We start from the raw sequence: 18,062 nt of genomic DNA on the forward strand, positions 1-18,062 counted from the left end.
GGGAAAAAATGTCTTATTCATCGTTGGGTTGTACTTAGCTCCACCCTCTCGTGTCACTTCTGGTTGCAAAAGACCAACATGGGACGGCCAAAAGCCAAGCTCGGTGACATCTACTTCTTATATACAGTCTACGGCTCAGACACGCCTCTGCTGTCACTGTGCTCATCACAACTCAGCAAAGAGGAAAACAGATTCTCATCAGTAACTAAATACTGGTGCCAAATTTCAAACTACCCCATATGTTCCCGTGGACTGCTGAAGTTACTGTAGTATAGAAAGATGCCATGACTTACTTTCAGCATTGATTGACATTGTGTCTTTCTCCCAGGACACAACAGTGATGTAGGCCTCCACTGAGGCAGGGATAATGCACTTGAAGACCGCCACATTGCCTCTCATGGCTTTCTGGTCCTCCACCCGGACAGTGTAGGGCTCTCGTAGGACTGGGAGGAGGGGACAGAGAGGTGTTGTGTAAGACAAGCTACTCCTCATAATGGATCACGATTGTTTGCAACAAAGCATAGGTGTAGACATTCATGAGCAGAGAAACTGACCAGCCTTAATGTGGACATCTTGGCTCCTGATTCTCCCTGAGGGGTTCTCCGCTGTGCAATAGTAGGTGTTGTCGTGGATGAGTTTGCTGAAGCTGGAAGGGGGGATGTGGAAGATCTGAAGGGTGCCATTGGGGTGCACATGGCGGATCCCTGGCACATCATAGATCTCCTCGCTGGTGGCCAGGTACCAGCGCAGTGAGACAGGGGGCACGCCTGCGGCGGGACAGGGCACCGATGTCCCTGTGGTGCTGGCAAACACTACCTCTTGCACAGATGCATTGACAAAATATAAGCTGGAACGTAGATCTTCACAGAAAACTGCAGGGAGAGAAATGAGATTGAAAACAGAAATGTTAGTTTGTCTTCCTATCAAAACTTGAACATTCAGAGGTCTTTAAATGATCAAACTGACAAACTAAACCCGCTATTGTTATACCCCACCACATAAAAGAATAGCTATCATGACAGAATTGTGCTATCCTGCATCTCTGTTTTTCCATTGAATTTAGGCCGAGCGTGTTTTTCCCTGGTTGACCATTGTGTTTGTGCTCACTGCAGTGGAGGGAGGTTGCAGGAGTGTGTCTCTTGTTGTCTATGAAGAGACATTGCAGCAAAGCTGTGGGAGAGCAGCAATGGATGTGAAATAACAGAGCCAGCAGAGCGCCACACCTGCCTTCGCAACATGCATGTCTGTAGACACACCCTTCCTCTAGAAACGGTTAATCAGTCAATCGATAAGTCAATCGACAGAAAAATAATCAGCACCTATTTTGATAATTGAATAATGGTTTAAGTTATTTTTCAAGAAAGAAATCTTAAAAATTCTCTCACGTAGGGATGTCAGTAATAATACCACGATTCTCGTTTCCCACTTTGATACCACGGTAAAAAAACAAACAATAAACACTTAGAGGTCATAATTCCCTCTCTTTTATCTATTTCATATTGCTGTGAAAACATCTCCTTCAAACATCTGTATTTATTCAGGTTTCATGCCAAAAGATACATTTTGCAAGATTACATTTGAACACATTATGATAACGTTAGAATTAACCTTCACCTAAATAGAGCTTGAACGCATCATGATGAAACTCAATACGTTAGCTGTTAGCTCCGCAGGACTGTGTTGCCCACCGGCTGCTAACAGCTAATGTTAGCTTTTCCTCCTGCCGATTTCAACACAGATTTGTTGTTCACAATGTAGCATTATCCGGGAAAAAATAGGGTGCATCCTCTGGACGTGTCGATAGTGAGTTTACTGCGTCCTTTCAGATTTTAGATGCCGTTAATTCCCGAGCCCCTCCAGTACCTAAAATACCTGTGGTACTGTATTCAGAATTTTGGCATCGATTTGGTACCGGTATCGCTTCACGTGACATCCCTACTCACACATGAAAGATTTACTGCTTTACTGATTTAAGACTTAATAATAAGCATAATTTATAAATGATAAATTGACAGTTGATTAAACTTAGTTCATAAATAGTTAATGTTTGTTTATGATTACCAAATGATTTGTAAACCTTTAAGACATTGTTTATAAAACATCTATGAACATTACATATAGATGGACCAGAAACCAATTATTAAGTATTAACTATCTTTCTAAATAATGTTTCTAGATGCTTTACAAAGTCATTATTAACCTTTTAACAAAGTATTATAATCTATCTAATCAAATCTATTACCATTAACGAAGTTACACATCTATCTGGACCATCTATCTGTGTAATGTTTATATATGTTTTGCAAACAATTTCTTAAAGGTTGATATCATTAACAAATACTTATAGACATAAATTATAGCACTACTAATTATTAGTAAACATTATTAATTATCATTTCATTGTTTAACAGTAAAATAACTATTAACTAAGTTTAATTAACTCTTAACAATTTACCACTTATAAATGATGGTTATTATAAAGTGTTACCCTTTTTTATATAATCCATCCATCCATCTGCAACCGCTTATCCCGTTAGGGGTCGCGGGGGAGCCGATCCCAGCCGACATTGGGCGAAGGCGGGGTACACCCTGGACAGGTCGCCAGTCCATCGCAGGGCTGACACATAGAGACAGACAACCATTCACACTCACATTCACACCTACGGGCAATTTAGAGTCCACAATTAACCTAAACCTGCATGTCTTTGGACTGTGGGAGGAAACCGGAGTACCCGGAGAAAACCCACGCTAACATGCAAACTCCACACAGAAGGGTCCCAAGCCGGATTTGAACCTGCAACCCTCTAGCTGTGAGGCGCCAGTGCTAACCACTGCACCACCGTGCAGCCCCCCTTTTTTATATAATATATAAAATAAATATATATAATAAACTTAATGTTTTGGGGTTTTGGACTATTGGTCGAAGAAAACACAACATCTGACGATGTCACCTTGGGCTCTCGGAAGTTGTGATGGGTATTTTTTTCACTATAGTTTGACTGTTCACAGTCAAATGATTAATCAATTAATCGGAAAAAAAAAAACACACACACACACACCTATAGCCTACGTTTACAAAATCCTTTTCTGCACCAACTGACAAGCTCTGAGGACAAACACAACCCAACAGAGTTCTCAGAAATCCAGTGAGTTCTTAATGTCAGTGGCTTCAGGGGTCATTTTCCATCAATAAAAGGCATTACTTGGTAAACATATGGAGAAAAAAAAACATTATTATTCAAGCTCAAGTAATCATCCTGAACACAATCACTACACGTAGAAAAGAAGTGGTTGTGTCATATTGTGTGAGCAACAATGTTCATGCTATATTCTCGTGTTTTAGAGGTCTTATTTGTTATCTTTTCCCCTGTTTATTGTGTTTAACCTCACATAAACAAACATACATTCTCTCTTGACAAACTCATTTGCATCTCTGCTTTCATCAGAATTAAAAGCTGTCCTCCAAAAATGTTTCCTCCTGGATCTAAATAGGTAGTCTATCATTGTAACAATTATATTGTTGCTGTGGTGTCAAACACTCACTGAGAATCAGTTCCATAATTACAATTATGGATATTGGCAAAAAAAAAAGGCCCTAAAAGCTGATATATAGTCAATTTGTCATGTTCATCTACACAGTGTGCAGCAGAGGATGTTTCCAAGTCATCTTAACTAATGAAGCAAGTCAATGTAATGTGATGCACTTCCCCTGTAGTAAGTTACTGTGCTGGATAAAAACTGACAATGCAACTCTGTGCTGTAATGGACAACCCACACTGTTGGCACCGGGCCAGGGTATGTATACTGGCTGGATCCCAAGGAGGGGCGGAGGACTTGTTTAATACATCCACTGCCTTCGGAATATTTTCCCAGTTGTTTTGAGTTGTGGAGAAAATAAACAGTTATAATGCGAGATAACTGCAGACTCCTGTTTTGTAGCACATTTCTAAAAAATCTGCAGTTTGGAAGACTCTTTCTGTACCATCTGCATCTGCAAAAAATACTTTTAAGTTGAGATTTTTGACAAATAATCATCCATAATGTGGATATAATGACTAAGTGGGTAAAGGTAAATAATATAAGAGCTAGAACAGTCTGGTAAGTTCAGAAAAGGACATCATTTTACTGTGATGCAGTCTTTAAAACCAGGAAAACTACACTTATGCCATATTAGGATATTCCGATATCCAAAATCTAAGACGATATCTAGTCTCATATCATGATAACGGTATGATATCGATATATTGCCTAACAGGTAGCTAACTGATTTGATTCAATCGTTTTCTATCGAATAATAATAATGAATAGCTTTATTGATCATTATCCCGATAGGTGCCAGAACATTCAACAACAATATTGTACCTGTTGTTTTAAAGGGCGAAACAATCCACAGTAAAACTGTTAACCCTAGCCCTGCCATTGTAAAACAGCATTGTGGCAATAACAATTTATGACTTGTTGGCTGAGATCTGAGGATCTTTACAAATATCACACTGAAAACTGCACTGCTGTCGGCTACAATGGGTAAAAGTTGAAGCAGAAATTTCACTACATTTCTGCTTGGTTCCATACAGACCACTTGCCGAAATGTGTGGTGGCCCTGAGAGCTTAACACGCTGCAACTAAAAAAACCAACAACATGCAAATAGACAAAAACACAATCAAATGAAGAAAATAACTTCACCTATTTGACAAAATGAGCCGCAAATTGAGAAAATGAGCAAATACAGAAACAATGCAAGTTGCACAGAACTGAGCTGAGTTACAAAACAAAAGAAGCCGAAGAACCTGCTCGAGCACGCTCAAGGCATTACTGACTCTATGACTTAGTGTGATACAGGCTATGTCAGCCGGTACTCTATATACACTATAAATATACACTCAGCTGCCAGTTTATTAGCTGAACAACGTTACCTTAAGCTAGGTTTATGCTCCACGTAGTGAAGCCGGCGCATGGTGCGCGTCATCACGGCTTTCGCATGGTGCACAAAGGCTCCGCAAGTTGTCGCGGTGGTCTGTCGTGCACCTCTGAATTTTTGTAACTACGCGCGGACTGCTCGCTGCTGCGCTTTTCATTTCAACACGGATGCCTTCGAGGGAAGACTGGCCAAGCAGGTTGGCCTGTACAGACATCTCTACAACTCTCCATTGGGAGACCACAGGGACAGTCACATGTCATTAAATTCTAGGAAAGAAATAGGCAACATACTGGGGAGAGAAGAGGCTTTTTGCTGCAGGCTGTGAAAGAATATGAGAGATTGATTTTTAAAAGCTAAAAAAAGTCTCATGGAAAGAGTGGCGACACGAGGGAAGGCACCGAGAGACGGAAAGTAATTTAGACTTGGATGTAAGCGACAGTAATAATTACAGTACACAAATGCAATGTTTGGCGGTACGTACGTCGGTGTTTAGTGTTTACTACTGTTGCCAAGCAGCCTACTTTTCTTTCCGGTACCACTAGTTGACTTCTTGCTTATCCACAGAATATTTTGTTTGTAAGCCCCCTTGCGTTTCGGAGCATATTGCAACGAACAACACGCTGAGCATAAACGCCTCTGTGCATGCTTGTAGGGTGCGCGCCATCTTCGGAGGCCTGCACCACGGTGTCTTGTGCGAGCACAAACAAAGCTTTAGTGTGCCTGCAGTATGTATCATGGATAAACAAAGTAAGGACTGTTACAAGACTGTGAATGTTTGTTTTATTGAAATCAGTTACATCTGCAGAGCAAACTCATAGACTGTATTAAATACGGATGTCTCCGTGATATCACCAGGTCTCTGAAGAGCCATAGAGAGGTGAAGTCCCGGCCATAATTTTGCAAGTCAAGAAAGTCGCAGTTTGTTGTAAAACTGTTGACCTTCAAATTACAGGAAAATACGTAATTAGAAAAGAAACACCCAAAATCGCGCAAGTGACATCTCTGTCACTGAAGCTACGATGCCTGTGTGTTTTGTACTGGGATGTACTCACACGAGCAACGGGTCTTGCTCGTTCTTTTGCTTCCCGGCTGATAAAAAACACCAGGAGTCGCTGGTAAAAAACACATCAGGTAAGAAAACGAGATTAACTTGCTATTAGAACCAGCCTCAACTGGCAATTCGAAGAACTACAGTTTTTGGCACTTCCGTGTTTGCGCCGGAGGTAGCCGATTGGGAAAGCCAAAGAAAAAAATTAAAATTGTAATTTTAAAATGAAATTCCACAGTGAACAAACAATGCTGTGGGTGAAAAAAAGAGGTACATTACGGAGCTTTAAATCTCAACAGTGTTGTTCTGTGAACAGCCACTGTCTGTAAATATTTCAGGCATCGCCACTGTATCTCTACAGTCTCTCTGCTCTCTCTAATGTGGGCTCTCTGCCTTCCTGTCGCCAGCCTGCCCGCGCGACAGCTGCCAATCCCCCCTCTCCAGAGACCAAACATTTTAGCGCTTCATAAATTCCTAATGAGCGCGCTCAAATCACCGGCCACTTCCACCCACTGGTCGTTCAACCTGTTAAGACAAACAAACACCACGGCGTACACATGTTTCCGCACATTTCCAGCAGCACTCACTTCACACATGCAGTACTCAGAGGGCCAGGCCCGGAGGTGTTGAAAGGCAAACGGTTGTAGTTGTCGACAGCTACACGGCTGTAGTTTCTTATTCAAGGAGAGGTGAGAGAAGGCAGAGGAGCTGTGACACTAGCCAGTTCTGGGGGATTTTTTTAATTATTGATTGCCAGTTTGACGATGCTAAAACCTGAACATTAATTACCTCAAAACACTGATCGTTATCGATCGATGGGGAGCCAAATATTCAGGTGTCATTTTACCAATAAATGAGTAACCTGACAACAGTGAAGACTGAAAAACAAGTGTGCTGATAAAGCTTGGCAACACATTCTTGTGTTTGCATTGTGACAGGCTATCCTGTTTTGTAGCTGGCAGACATGCAGATAAATAACCTTCAGCTTTTATCGTTCTGTCAACACATGACACTACTCAAATTTCTCTGCATGCTGTATGTTTACTAACTGGGCTACTCTGTAACACCAATACATCATCAGTTTAGAAGCTTCCTTTAAAATGTGTTGCAAATACTAAGCATACTGCGCATTAACCTTCACATATACAGATTACTTATTACTTTTATCACTATTTCTTATTTCCTCACATTTAACAGAGCAGCATTAATGCAGTACATATACAAAAAAAAAAGCATTGGTGAAAAGGCCCCAATGTGAAGTACAAAAAAAAAGAGCCGTTCTAAATGGCTCACTACCCATAATGATGTATGAAGAGCTTATCAAGGGTTAATTTACAGTAGTGTAAACACACAGAGTAACAGCTTGCCAGTCGTTTTCTCAAGTAGGAGAATCTGCCATCAAGATGATCATAAAATCTCAGCATCTGTTATGAATAGCAGGGAGCTGCTGTGACTGCGTGGCTGATCAGTAGAGGACTATTTCACCACAATTTAGATCATTTGGCTACAAAACAGACATGTTGGCTCTTGTCATCTGCAAAAATTGCCACGCATGTACTAACGCATGCATGCACGTACGCACGCATGTACGCACGTACGCACGCACGCACAAGTCTTGGTAGTTGCAGGTATTTAACAATAAGCGGCATCATCTTTACTATAATATAGGGACGCACCGATCTGACTTTTTCAGTCTCGATACTGTTAGCGATACTTTGGGTATCGGCTGATACCGAGTACCGATCGGTGTTTAATTAATAAGCTGTATAGGCCTCACCGTATGGAAGTGACTGTGATCGTTCTTTAATGTGTAAGGCAACATCAGGCTTGACTTAAAACTTTGTAAAACAAAATATAACAAATAAATACATAGACATAAATTTACTGAATTCTTATTTATTATTAAAATAATAAATTGTACACCAATCGTTGTGTACCGGTGTTCTAGTATTTTAAATTACTGCAGTGTTAAAAAAAATCAATTCAACCATGTGTCGTGATTTGTTCTTTTTTTTAAAAACTTTTTTTAAATTGATTTTTTAATAACAGAATCTATACAGTATATTTGCTGCATTTGAGTCTATGGGGAGGTAGAAGGAAGATACTGCTTTAATTGTTGTAGTCTGAGTAACGTGACGTCATATCTGTTCCGTATCCGTCAACCAAAACAAACCACAGCGGGCAGAAACGAGAAAGTTGAAAATGGCGGAGGGTCCGCGTGGATACGAAATGCACCCTCACACTGTAACAAAAACACAGGAAACGTTATCGTATCGCGGTAACGTGCGGTCAAGCCGGCCGTCACTCTCATCTCTGTGGTCAAATCGGCCGACGCTACAACTGTAGAGCACCCATATATTGACATTTGTGTTATTTGCATTCAAACAGCAGACAGACTTGGCGAAGTTAGCGGAAGTATACATGTGAGGCTACGTCGTACGTACGTTTTCAAAATAAGATGTTAACAAAGGGAACTGTATATACAAAATACATATATGGAAATAAGATGATTGATTATATTCGTCAGAAGTATAAAACATTACATGTCCCTTAAAATTAAAAAGAAAATACCACTAATTTAAGAAAAATGTAATAAATAATGCCTGACATTGACTGATATATTTGACTTCAGGACATCTCTGACTACATACATGCTGAAAATCAAACATTCTAATGTATTAATTTAGATATTTTTCACAATTTTGCAATAAATCGTAATATAGAACCGCTATACTTAAAAATTGCAACAACATATCAAATCGGTACCCAAGTATCGTAGTATCGAATCGGGAGATAGGTGTATTGTCCCAGCTCTAAATGTTATATTGCATTTATGAACATCATCTTATAAATTCAGTTTTCTTCCACAAACAGGTCTTTTTCTTTTAGTTTAGAGTCACAAAAAATACCGTGAAATAAAAGTACAGTATAGCGGTGATTTACAATACTATCTGTACCTAAATCTATTAAATGTTGTATTTGAATCCCACCCTCGAGTCTTAACTGAGTCTAAATAGAAGCTGTGTAACTGTTACTGGTGGAAATAGAACAGGAGGTTTTAACAGTGTGATGGTGGCTGCAGTAGCTGACACTGTAAAACCAGAACAAACAGCCATCATGCAGCCGCTGGTCTGAGTGTGTTTGAAAGGTGAATGAGCAAAGAAGAAGAAAGGCATGCCTCATAACTGCTTTTGTCTCAATCCGCTTTGCACCAACTCATAAAAAATTGAGACCCTCCACCACCACCCATTTCTGGGTGGCTGATTCCTTAAAATTAGAAAGCCTGATGGACGCAAAACCCTGCCAGATCCCAACAGTTCAGACAGATACAGTGGGAGTGCATTTATTTTTCAGCGCAGTGCCAAGGAAAACAGTGAGGGCGGGGTTTGAGTGGGGAGGCGGGAAAGCTGGGAAGCACTCCGACAGTGACACGCAGGCTGCTATTAACGGAGAATGTAAAGAAAAGGGAGAAGGATAGGAGAGACGCCATGACAGAGGTCAAAGGCGTGCTCCGTCTCAGCTGTATCCCACAACCTCTTTCTTCTCCCCTTATTCCTTTTCACCTCATTCTCTTTCTCCATGCTCTGCTTTGGCTGTCTGTATTCCTTTCGTAACCTTCATCTCTCCTTCACGCTCCTCTGACCCCGTCTCTCACATTCTGACTTGCTCCACCTTTTACAGGAGGATGCAGGTGCAAAACAAACAACGCAGGCGAAGAGAGAGAGAGGAAGTCACACTGCACTCAGCTGCCCACTGATTGACTCTGCTGCTGATCTGTATTTATCATCCACTGGACCTTCACGAGTCCCTGCAACTGAAAAGCAGTGCAGCCTAAAATCAGGGAGCTGTAGGAGATGAGTGGTAAACAACACACACACACTCTGCTGTGTCCTGGTTAAAGAGTGAAGTTGGGTAAAAGGAAAAATAAATCCTCCTTTATAACACGTCACCCTACTTGTCCAATAACGCATTCAAATCTGTTTAATAGTAGACACAGACTCCTTGCAGTATATTTCCTTTGACTGTTCACTGAGAATTATCTAATAAAGCTGAAATTACATAAACAGAATTTGTATTTTTGGGGGGGATATTATATGAATATTCAGTTGCAAATTAATAGCCCAAGACAAACCAGCCCAATTTATCATAATGCTTGCTTGCAAGCAAAGGAGACAGTATGTGGGTGGCTGTTGGCTGTCATCAAGTGTGTTTGTGTACGGCACCGTTAAATAATAATCTCATTAACGGCTGTCATAAAATAGTAAGATGTAACACATACAAATGCGCATCTCAGAGATATGTAACGCAATTGTTTTTGCAGACTGAAGAGGCGCACTTTTGAGGATCTATTGATAACGCCCGGGTAAGATCAAAACGAGAGCAGGCTGAATCCTGAAACGGGAGATGAAAGATTTATGTGGACCCTATCGATAGTCGGTCAGCCGTCAGCACCGGTTGGCAGATTAAGCCTGCAGTCTGCAACGCTTTGGTCCGCATCTCAAAGGATTCCTGTCTCTGTTGATAGTGCTGCTTTTTTTAATCTTACTTTAAAATGAATTATCTTCTAAAGATGTTGCGACTGCTTATTGAGTAGACCTAAATGATTGGGCTGTTTCTTTCCTCCCTTTCATTTAAAGTTCCTTCTTGTGTCCTGAGATTTTTGGATAAAACAAGTTTCCATTTAGAGTTGTTCCGATACCGATACCAGTATCGGAAATGTGTCCGATACTCCCCAAAATTCGGGCTTGAGTATCAGTGAGAACGCCAGTCTACCCACTGATCCAATACCATCAAGTATTGAAATCGGTATCGGGAAGGAAAAAATGTCATCGGAACATCTCTAGTCCCATTCTTATTTTCATATTTAATCCCTCACGCTCACAAACTGTATAAACCCTTCAAGTCATTCTATCTCACTCTTCTTGATACGGCTTTGGCATCACACACATGCCCATTACAATATTATGCTGAACACCAACGCACTCCCATGCCTATCATGCCCACACACACACATGCTCTCGCTAACAGTCGCCATATGCCTGCTTGTGCCAGCGCCTTCGACAGTCTTAATCGACATCAGTTCTCCATGAGCCAAAACCACAAAGAGGAAAAAGTGATATCGTTCAATTATGAATCCCACACATGTATAATAGATGCACTCTCTTTTTTTTCCTGTGTTTTTGGTCTTAGCAAAGCTCAGAGGAGGGCAGGAAGGAGCGGGGGCAGGGGTCCTGTTGGGTTAGTGAAGTGTGGGTCCCGTTTCCTTGCTGTGTGAAATAATGCTTGGCAGAGTCCCAGATGTCAGCACCTATTGGTGGCAGGGCCTGCTGAAGCCTCTAATCGTGGATTGCAGGTGACTCCTAATGCAATCCTCCCATTGTGGAGCCTCTGCTGCTGCGTTTGGAGCTCAAGGGCACCAGACACGCTTCGGTCAAGGAGAGTGCACGCGGGCGTGTCAGAGGGATGTTGGGTTGGGGGATGAGCGTTAATGTCTCGGAGCCCGCGAACATAGAGGCTGACATGGGCTTGGTTGACAGGTGAGACAGTGAGGAGTCGATGCAGGCCGTAATGCTGCTGTTTTTTTTTGCCTGCCACCATTACGGAGAATGCTGTGAGAGCAGGCACCAGTTGCAAAGATACTTAATAATAATCTTATTCCGAAAGAATGAACAGACATGTCTTATATTTCCCCTGTATAGAGCGCTCCAGGGATGACGTATTTTTGTAGGCCAACCAGCAAGTTAGCATCGCCGTGGGTTCCCTCGACAAAAAGCCAATGGAACTTTTCCATTGGGTTTTGGATTATTGCAGAAAAATAAGCTCTGTGGCGAACAACACACATTTATGATATTTACAGGTTTTGCTCAGCAAGATAATCTTCACAAATGAACTTTTCTGATTTTTGACGCGTGAATGCAATCGCCAGAAGTAAAAAGCTAACGTTTACACCACGGTCGCTTGAGCGCTACTATAAACAACAAGGCTGTAAAGTAGTCTCATTTAGCCACTTGTTAGCAACCGCCTTTTTAAAGACACATTAAGGCTTCAAAATTCACGAATAGGGTATTTATTGATGTATTTTATGACGTAGAAAAAAATCTCTTCAGCTTGCGTTAACGACAGACCTTATTTTAGGCATCTAACTAAAAACACGTTCAAAAAACACCATTGACTTCCAGACGAGGGAACCGGAAGTGCTAAAATGCTAACTCATTTCCGTGTTTTAGGACTCATTGCTGCAGCGCTCTACAGTGTGTTCAGTAAGACCCGTGAACCTCCACTCTGACAGTGCCCATCAGTGGTTGCTTTTCAAATCACCCAGGCAATTTATTTAAGTAAATGTCTGATCAATATAGGTCCCACTAACACACAACATAAATAGGCCTATGCATTAGCCTGTGCATTAGCCCACTGATGTGTCAGGGGCTTTTTGCTCGGCCTGTGTTTACCTCAACCAAACACCATTAATCAAACCTTAGATGAATGTGCTCGGCTTGTTTTCTCGTTGAAATGACAAAAAAAACTCACTGATGCTTCACATTATTTCATATGTGCTGGTTGACTGCTTTGTTTTCCTGCAACAACGTCCTGATATTCTACCTTTTCTCTTATGATTTTATCACACTGAATTAGCTATTAGCCTGCCCGTTGCCGCTAATGTATTTAAACATTAGAGTCCAATTGGCTCTCAGCCACAGTGTGGCCTTCACCAGGTCAGAGTTCTCTGTGGTGCTACAGTGGGCACCAGGGCATCAAGACATTAGGGCAACTCCACTGGGGCAAACAAGCACTGAGCCACACTGACAGCTCATGGCAGGCGATGCAGGTAATTAAGGCAGAGCTCTGCAGAGACCGCCTAGGGAGGGGAGAGTGGGGGCTGGAGGATTGCAAAAGGGGGAGGGACAGTGGAGATGGGGTGGAGGACAGGACGGCCTCATGATGACAGTGAGTAAGCATCCAAACCCCCACCCCCACCCCCCACCCCCACAACCCCCACAACCTCCACCCCCTCCTCTCCTGCCCTAGGGGCTTACACAGTAATCGGTAAAGAGAAGTGCAGCGCTGATCCGGGATGCACAGATCGGAGAACAAGGTCCCCTCACTCTCCCAAATCACCGGCTCCCATTTTGCCCTCATGAATAATGTTGAGCGGTGCGCTCAGTGCCACGCAGCCGCTATGTAAAACCAATGATACCCTCCTCTGATGTCAACTCTCTGGAGGGCGAGACGAGAGTCGCCGTGGAGTGGGTTAGTTGATGCATATGAACGCTCATTTACATGAGCGCCAACAGGAGAGGAGGGAGTTCCCACTTACTGGGTACTTTGAAGACCTTAATCAGTTACATCGCCAAGGTGGAAACGGACAAATACTGCAAATCGACTGAGACAGAGGGGGGAGAGAGAGAGAGAGAGAGAGAGAGAGAGAGAGAGAGAGAGAGAGAGAGAGAGAGAGAGAGAGAGAGAGAGAGAGAGAGATGGCGAAGGAGTAAAGAGGAGAAACTCCTGTGAGTGAGTAAACAAACTCTAGCTGCTGCCACTGAAGCTAATATGCAAAGGCACATCAAGAAGACAGAAGCGGAAGAGGTAAAAACAACCATATGAGACATTCATAATGCTCCATTACCCTTCCTAAGTGACACAGCATTGAAATGACAGGATGTTCCCGATGTAGTAACTTCTGATATTATTCCACATGAATATCAAAGTGTGAATCAGAGCTTGATGTAGACGCTGGTTACATTCCAGAGCTCTGGAGCCCACAGAAGATAGCACACATACATATTGTGTTATAGAGCCAATTACAACACATCACATACCTTAGCAATGTGCGCCTTTCTTCTGACACAATACTGCAATCTTCTTCTCGGCCGAGGCAACAAACAAATCATAAATAATGTTAAAATAAAATGGTTGAAAGCCATGCTAGCAACATGGCTCTATGGATGGCGATGTTGGGCTGTCGGTGGGGTCAATGCAGACTGAAATATCTCAACTATTGGATAGTTGCGATGGGGAACATGGTAAACATTGTACCTGCTAAATGTCATGTATTTGAATGTATCATTCAATGTATAGAAACTCAAATGTCTATACATCGCAGCACAATATACACTGTGCATGTTTTTAGAGAGTGGAAAAGACGCATTGTTTCTGTTTCAGTAAGATTCTTCCCACCTCTACTTGCTATACTGTCAAGTGCAACTGTGACTGAGCTGATAGACAGAGAGAGAGAGAGAGAGAGAGAAGGGAGGTGGATCACAGGTGAGCCGAGAGGTAGGACATTAAACTCAGCAGGGAGGGATGAACGAGAAGATTAGCTGAAGGAGGAAGGCTGACAGCTTGAAGATCATCTACATCCAGCACAGCACAGGAGCCAACATATACATTTCATATGTATCTGAATAGAATACAAATCCGAGCAGAGTTTTACATCGTTTCTCTTGTCAGAGTTCCAACAATGCAGCAGGTTACTAACTGAAGAGACATCCATTCAATTCTGCATTAAAGGTTGGTCTTAGCCATTAAAAACACAAGCTTTTTTTCTGATGTGCTATATAATGCTCTTCATAACTAATCTGTTTTTCCTTTTTAATAAATAAATTTGACATGATTTGACATATGACTGGAGGCAAGTGGTGACTTAACATGCTGACATTTATGACTGAGAGCTAAAATGCAACACGGGTGGTGAGCAAACCACAGGTCAGAAATGTGACGGGGAAATGTTTACTCCAGTTCAGGCGGCACTGATATGTTCAGCCTGTCTGCTGTCGTTTAGTTTCACTTTGTTTTTCAAAGAAAAGTGTCCATTCAGCACTTAGGTGATGTGTCCATTTCTGACAGATGTGTGTCCATTTAGACAGATCATCCACAGAACATATTGGAGATGATGAACTAGCAAACATAGTTAGCTAGGCATTTCTTGCATCGAATAAATCCCAAAACAATCCGAGAGAAAGCAATGCTCTCACTCATGTCTCTGCATGTCCGATCAGTGCAGCCGCACCATTAGGCCCACCAAATACTCCATGCAGGGCTCCTCTCCACCATCACAAGTGTGTGGGATATGAAAACTCTTCTTATATAACAAACACACATACATCAGCTTCCTTGGGCCTTGTTTGAGGTTGTGAACCAGTAATCCACACTGGGGAAGCAGTGAGATGCTGTACTGGTGTATAAATGACCCACTTGGATGAGAATTTGTTTTTCTAGAATACATTCTCAAAACATACAAAAGAGAAGAAGACGGTAGGCGACTGAATTCATTCAGTCATGCAAAAAAATCCAAGATAGAGGACATTATTCTAACAAAGAAAATACGTTTACCATTTTTATTTTGCAGTTTTGTGCATTTAGCACCGCTACTGTGATGTCCTAACATGTGATGTCTGTGCAAACATTAGCACTGACACACATTTTTGCAGGGCAGGAAAGATACACCTATCTCCCGATTCGATACTATCACGATACCTGGGTGCCGGTTTGATATGTATTGCGATTTTCAAGTATTACGATTCTACAAGTATTGCGATTACAATTTATTGTAATTTTTGTTAACTTTTTTAACACTAGACCATGGGAAAAAGTTATATCTTACAATTCTAGGGACTTTTACTTTGGAAAATATCTAAATTGATAGAGTAAAAATGTTTGAATTTCAGCATGTATGTAGTCAGAGATGTCCTGAAGTCAAATATATCAATCATTGTTGGGCATTATTTATTAAATTCTTTCCAGCAACCCAAAAATCAAAGAATAAAGACATTTCCCTCACAAATTAGTGGTATTTTATTTTTAATTTATAAGGGACATGTAATGTGTTATACTTCTAGTAAATATAATCCAATCAATCTTATTTCTATATATGTATTATGTATATTCAGTTCCCTTTGTTAACACCTTATTTTGAAAACCGGACATAGTCACACGTGTATACTTCCGCTAACTTCGCCAAGTCCGTCTCTAGCTCTCCCGACAGCTCCGTTCTCTTTATACATCCATGGTCAGCTCCATCGGGGCCGTTTGAATGCATTTAACAATAATGTCAGTATATGGGTGCTCTACAGTTGTAGCGTTGGCGGATTTGACCACTGAGATGAGAGTGACGGCCGGCTTGACCGCACGTTACCGCAATACCATAACATTTCCTGTCCATGACAGAGTTAGCATGCAGCTTTAGCCGTGATGTCTAGTTCTGCTTTTCCTGCTGTGTGTGAAACCCAAAGTGTTTCCATACTTTACTGTATCTGTAGTGTTTACCACTTTGGATTTAATATATGAGGGTGCAGTTCGTATCCATGCAGACCCTTCGCCGTTTTCTACTTTCGCGTTTCGGCTCGCTGCGGCCGGCTGCGGTTTCGTTTTGGTTGACGAATACGGAACGAATATGACGTCACGTTACTCAGAATACAATAATAAAAGCGGTAACTTCCTTTTAACTCTGCATAGACTCAAATGAAGCAAATATAATATCAATTCTGGCATTAAAAAATCCATTTAAAAAACGTAAAAAGAAATAAAATCGTGATACATAGGTGAATCAAATTTTTTTCCCACCCCTACATTTTTGTATGCAAGAGTGTGAGTTGTTGCCCTTGTATTATTTACATTGAATTAAAGGCCTTGTATAGAAAAATGTACAATAAATGTGCTTCTATCTTAATCACAGTGGTGTTTTATGTGGATTACATTATTGCAAGTTATTGCAAGAAAAGCTATGATTTAATTGCATCAAAATTGATAAACAAACAGAATATAGGACTGCCGGAATCACAATTAACAGATTAGAGAGATCGTTGGCTCTGTTTTCCGTGTTGTTTTGCATCATCTCGAGGTGGTGAAAATAAAAGTCATTTGCAGGAGAGAAACAATATAGGCGAAATAAGCAGTTGACAGTGGAGGGCAAATCAAAGTCCTGGGGTTAAATGGGATTGTGGGTCAGATGACTAGACATCGTTGCCTTTCCGCCCACAGCCATCCTCTTGTGCCTCAGAAACCCCACCCCACCCCCCCATCAACACTCTCTCCCTCCATCCCCGCCTACCCTCCCCTCAACAGCCCTCCATTTGCCTCAAAGGCGTGAGTATTTCATCTTCAGCAACCCCACTGCAGGAGAGAGTCCTCCCTTATTGCTACAATGCAAACATATAGTGAGCCAATCTATTCTATATGTGAATCTGTGTGTCCCGTTTCTTTTTATTAGAAATCTTGATATACCTTCAATCAAGACTGAAATCGCAGAATAGTCATACTAAAATCTTGTGATGCCAGAGTGGCATTGAATCCTATACAACATAGGACCCTCATTATCTAGTCCTACAGGAGCCTGTCTATACAGCACTATTATAAATCACCCTGATGGATACACAGTCAATTGAGAGTAACAGAGACAGGCAATGGTGAGAAAATGGCAGCGATCTGCATTAGAGCTGCACTCAATCTACACACAAGACGAGAGCGATCCTTTATTAATCATCATGTTTGCTGTGATTACCAGACCACAGTACATCAAATGCAGTGTTTCATTCCCTGTTCATAACTACCTCTCAATGCAGCCTTACATACATCTCTGCCTGTCCTATACCTGGATCGTGTGTGTCAGACAGCCCCGGCTGGTGACAGGGGGGCTCTGCAAACACTGCCAGGCAGCAAAATACACATCAACGTATTCAGAGCGTTTAGTGCCCGGGATTAATCAAATTATAATTTAATCATCTGATCAAACAGCAATTAGCATAATCACTTCTGGGGAAGGCCTGATAGAGTGGAGACTGGAGCGGAATGGAGCTGGGGGCTAGCAACACTTTAATGAAACATTTGCCATAATGTTTGAAAATGTTTCACATTTCGGGCTACAGGAACAGAGCTGGATTCTGAATGCTAATCAGCACGGTTTGGTTCTGCCTAATGAATATGTCCAGCAGTCAGCCACAGGGGAAGAAATTGCCAGTGAGGTCCTGATTCTACAATTTCTTGTCGGTTAAGTCTTTTATAGTTTAATATTCAGTTTTTCTTCACAAAAAAGAAAATGTTATTACTATGTCTATTTTTCATTATTTAATTATATATAATATTTTTTTTAATTCCCATTC

General features: G+C 41.5%; 1 protein-coding gene across 5 annotated transcripts in view; it reads right to left on the reverse strand.

Moving 5' to 3' along the window:
* Positions 1 to 18,062, reverse strand: part of dscama (Down syndrome cell adhesion molecule a) — a 116,322-nt gene that overhangs the window by 88,192 nt on the left and 10,068 nt on the right. For all 5 annotated transcript variants that reach the window (XM_074610031.1, XM_074610029.1, XM_074610027.1 and 2 more), the window contains exons 2-3: positions 555 to 872; positions 294 to 443 (exon numbers count right to left, since the gene is read on the reverse strand). In XM_074610031.1, the coding sequence (XP_074466132.1) occupies positions 294 to 443; positions 555 to 872 (468 nt within the window). The remainder of the gene's footprint in view (positions 1 to 293; positions 444 to 554; positions 873 to 18,062) is intronic.

Source organism: Sebastes fasciatus, chromosome 16 (assembly GCF_043250625.1).
Source record: "Sebastes fasciatus isolate fSebFas1 chromosome 16, fSebFas1.pri, whole genome shotgun sequence".
Classification (NCBI taxonomy): Eukaryota; Metazoa; Chordata; class Actinopteri; order Perciformes; family Sebastidae; genus Sebastes; species Sebastes fasciatus.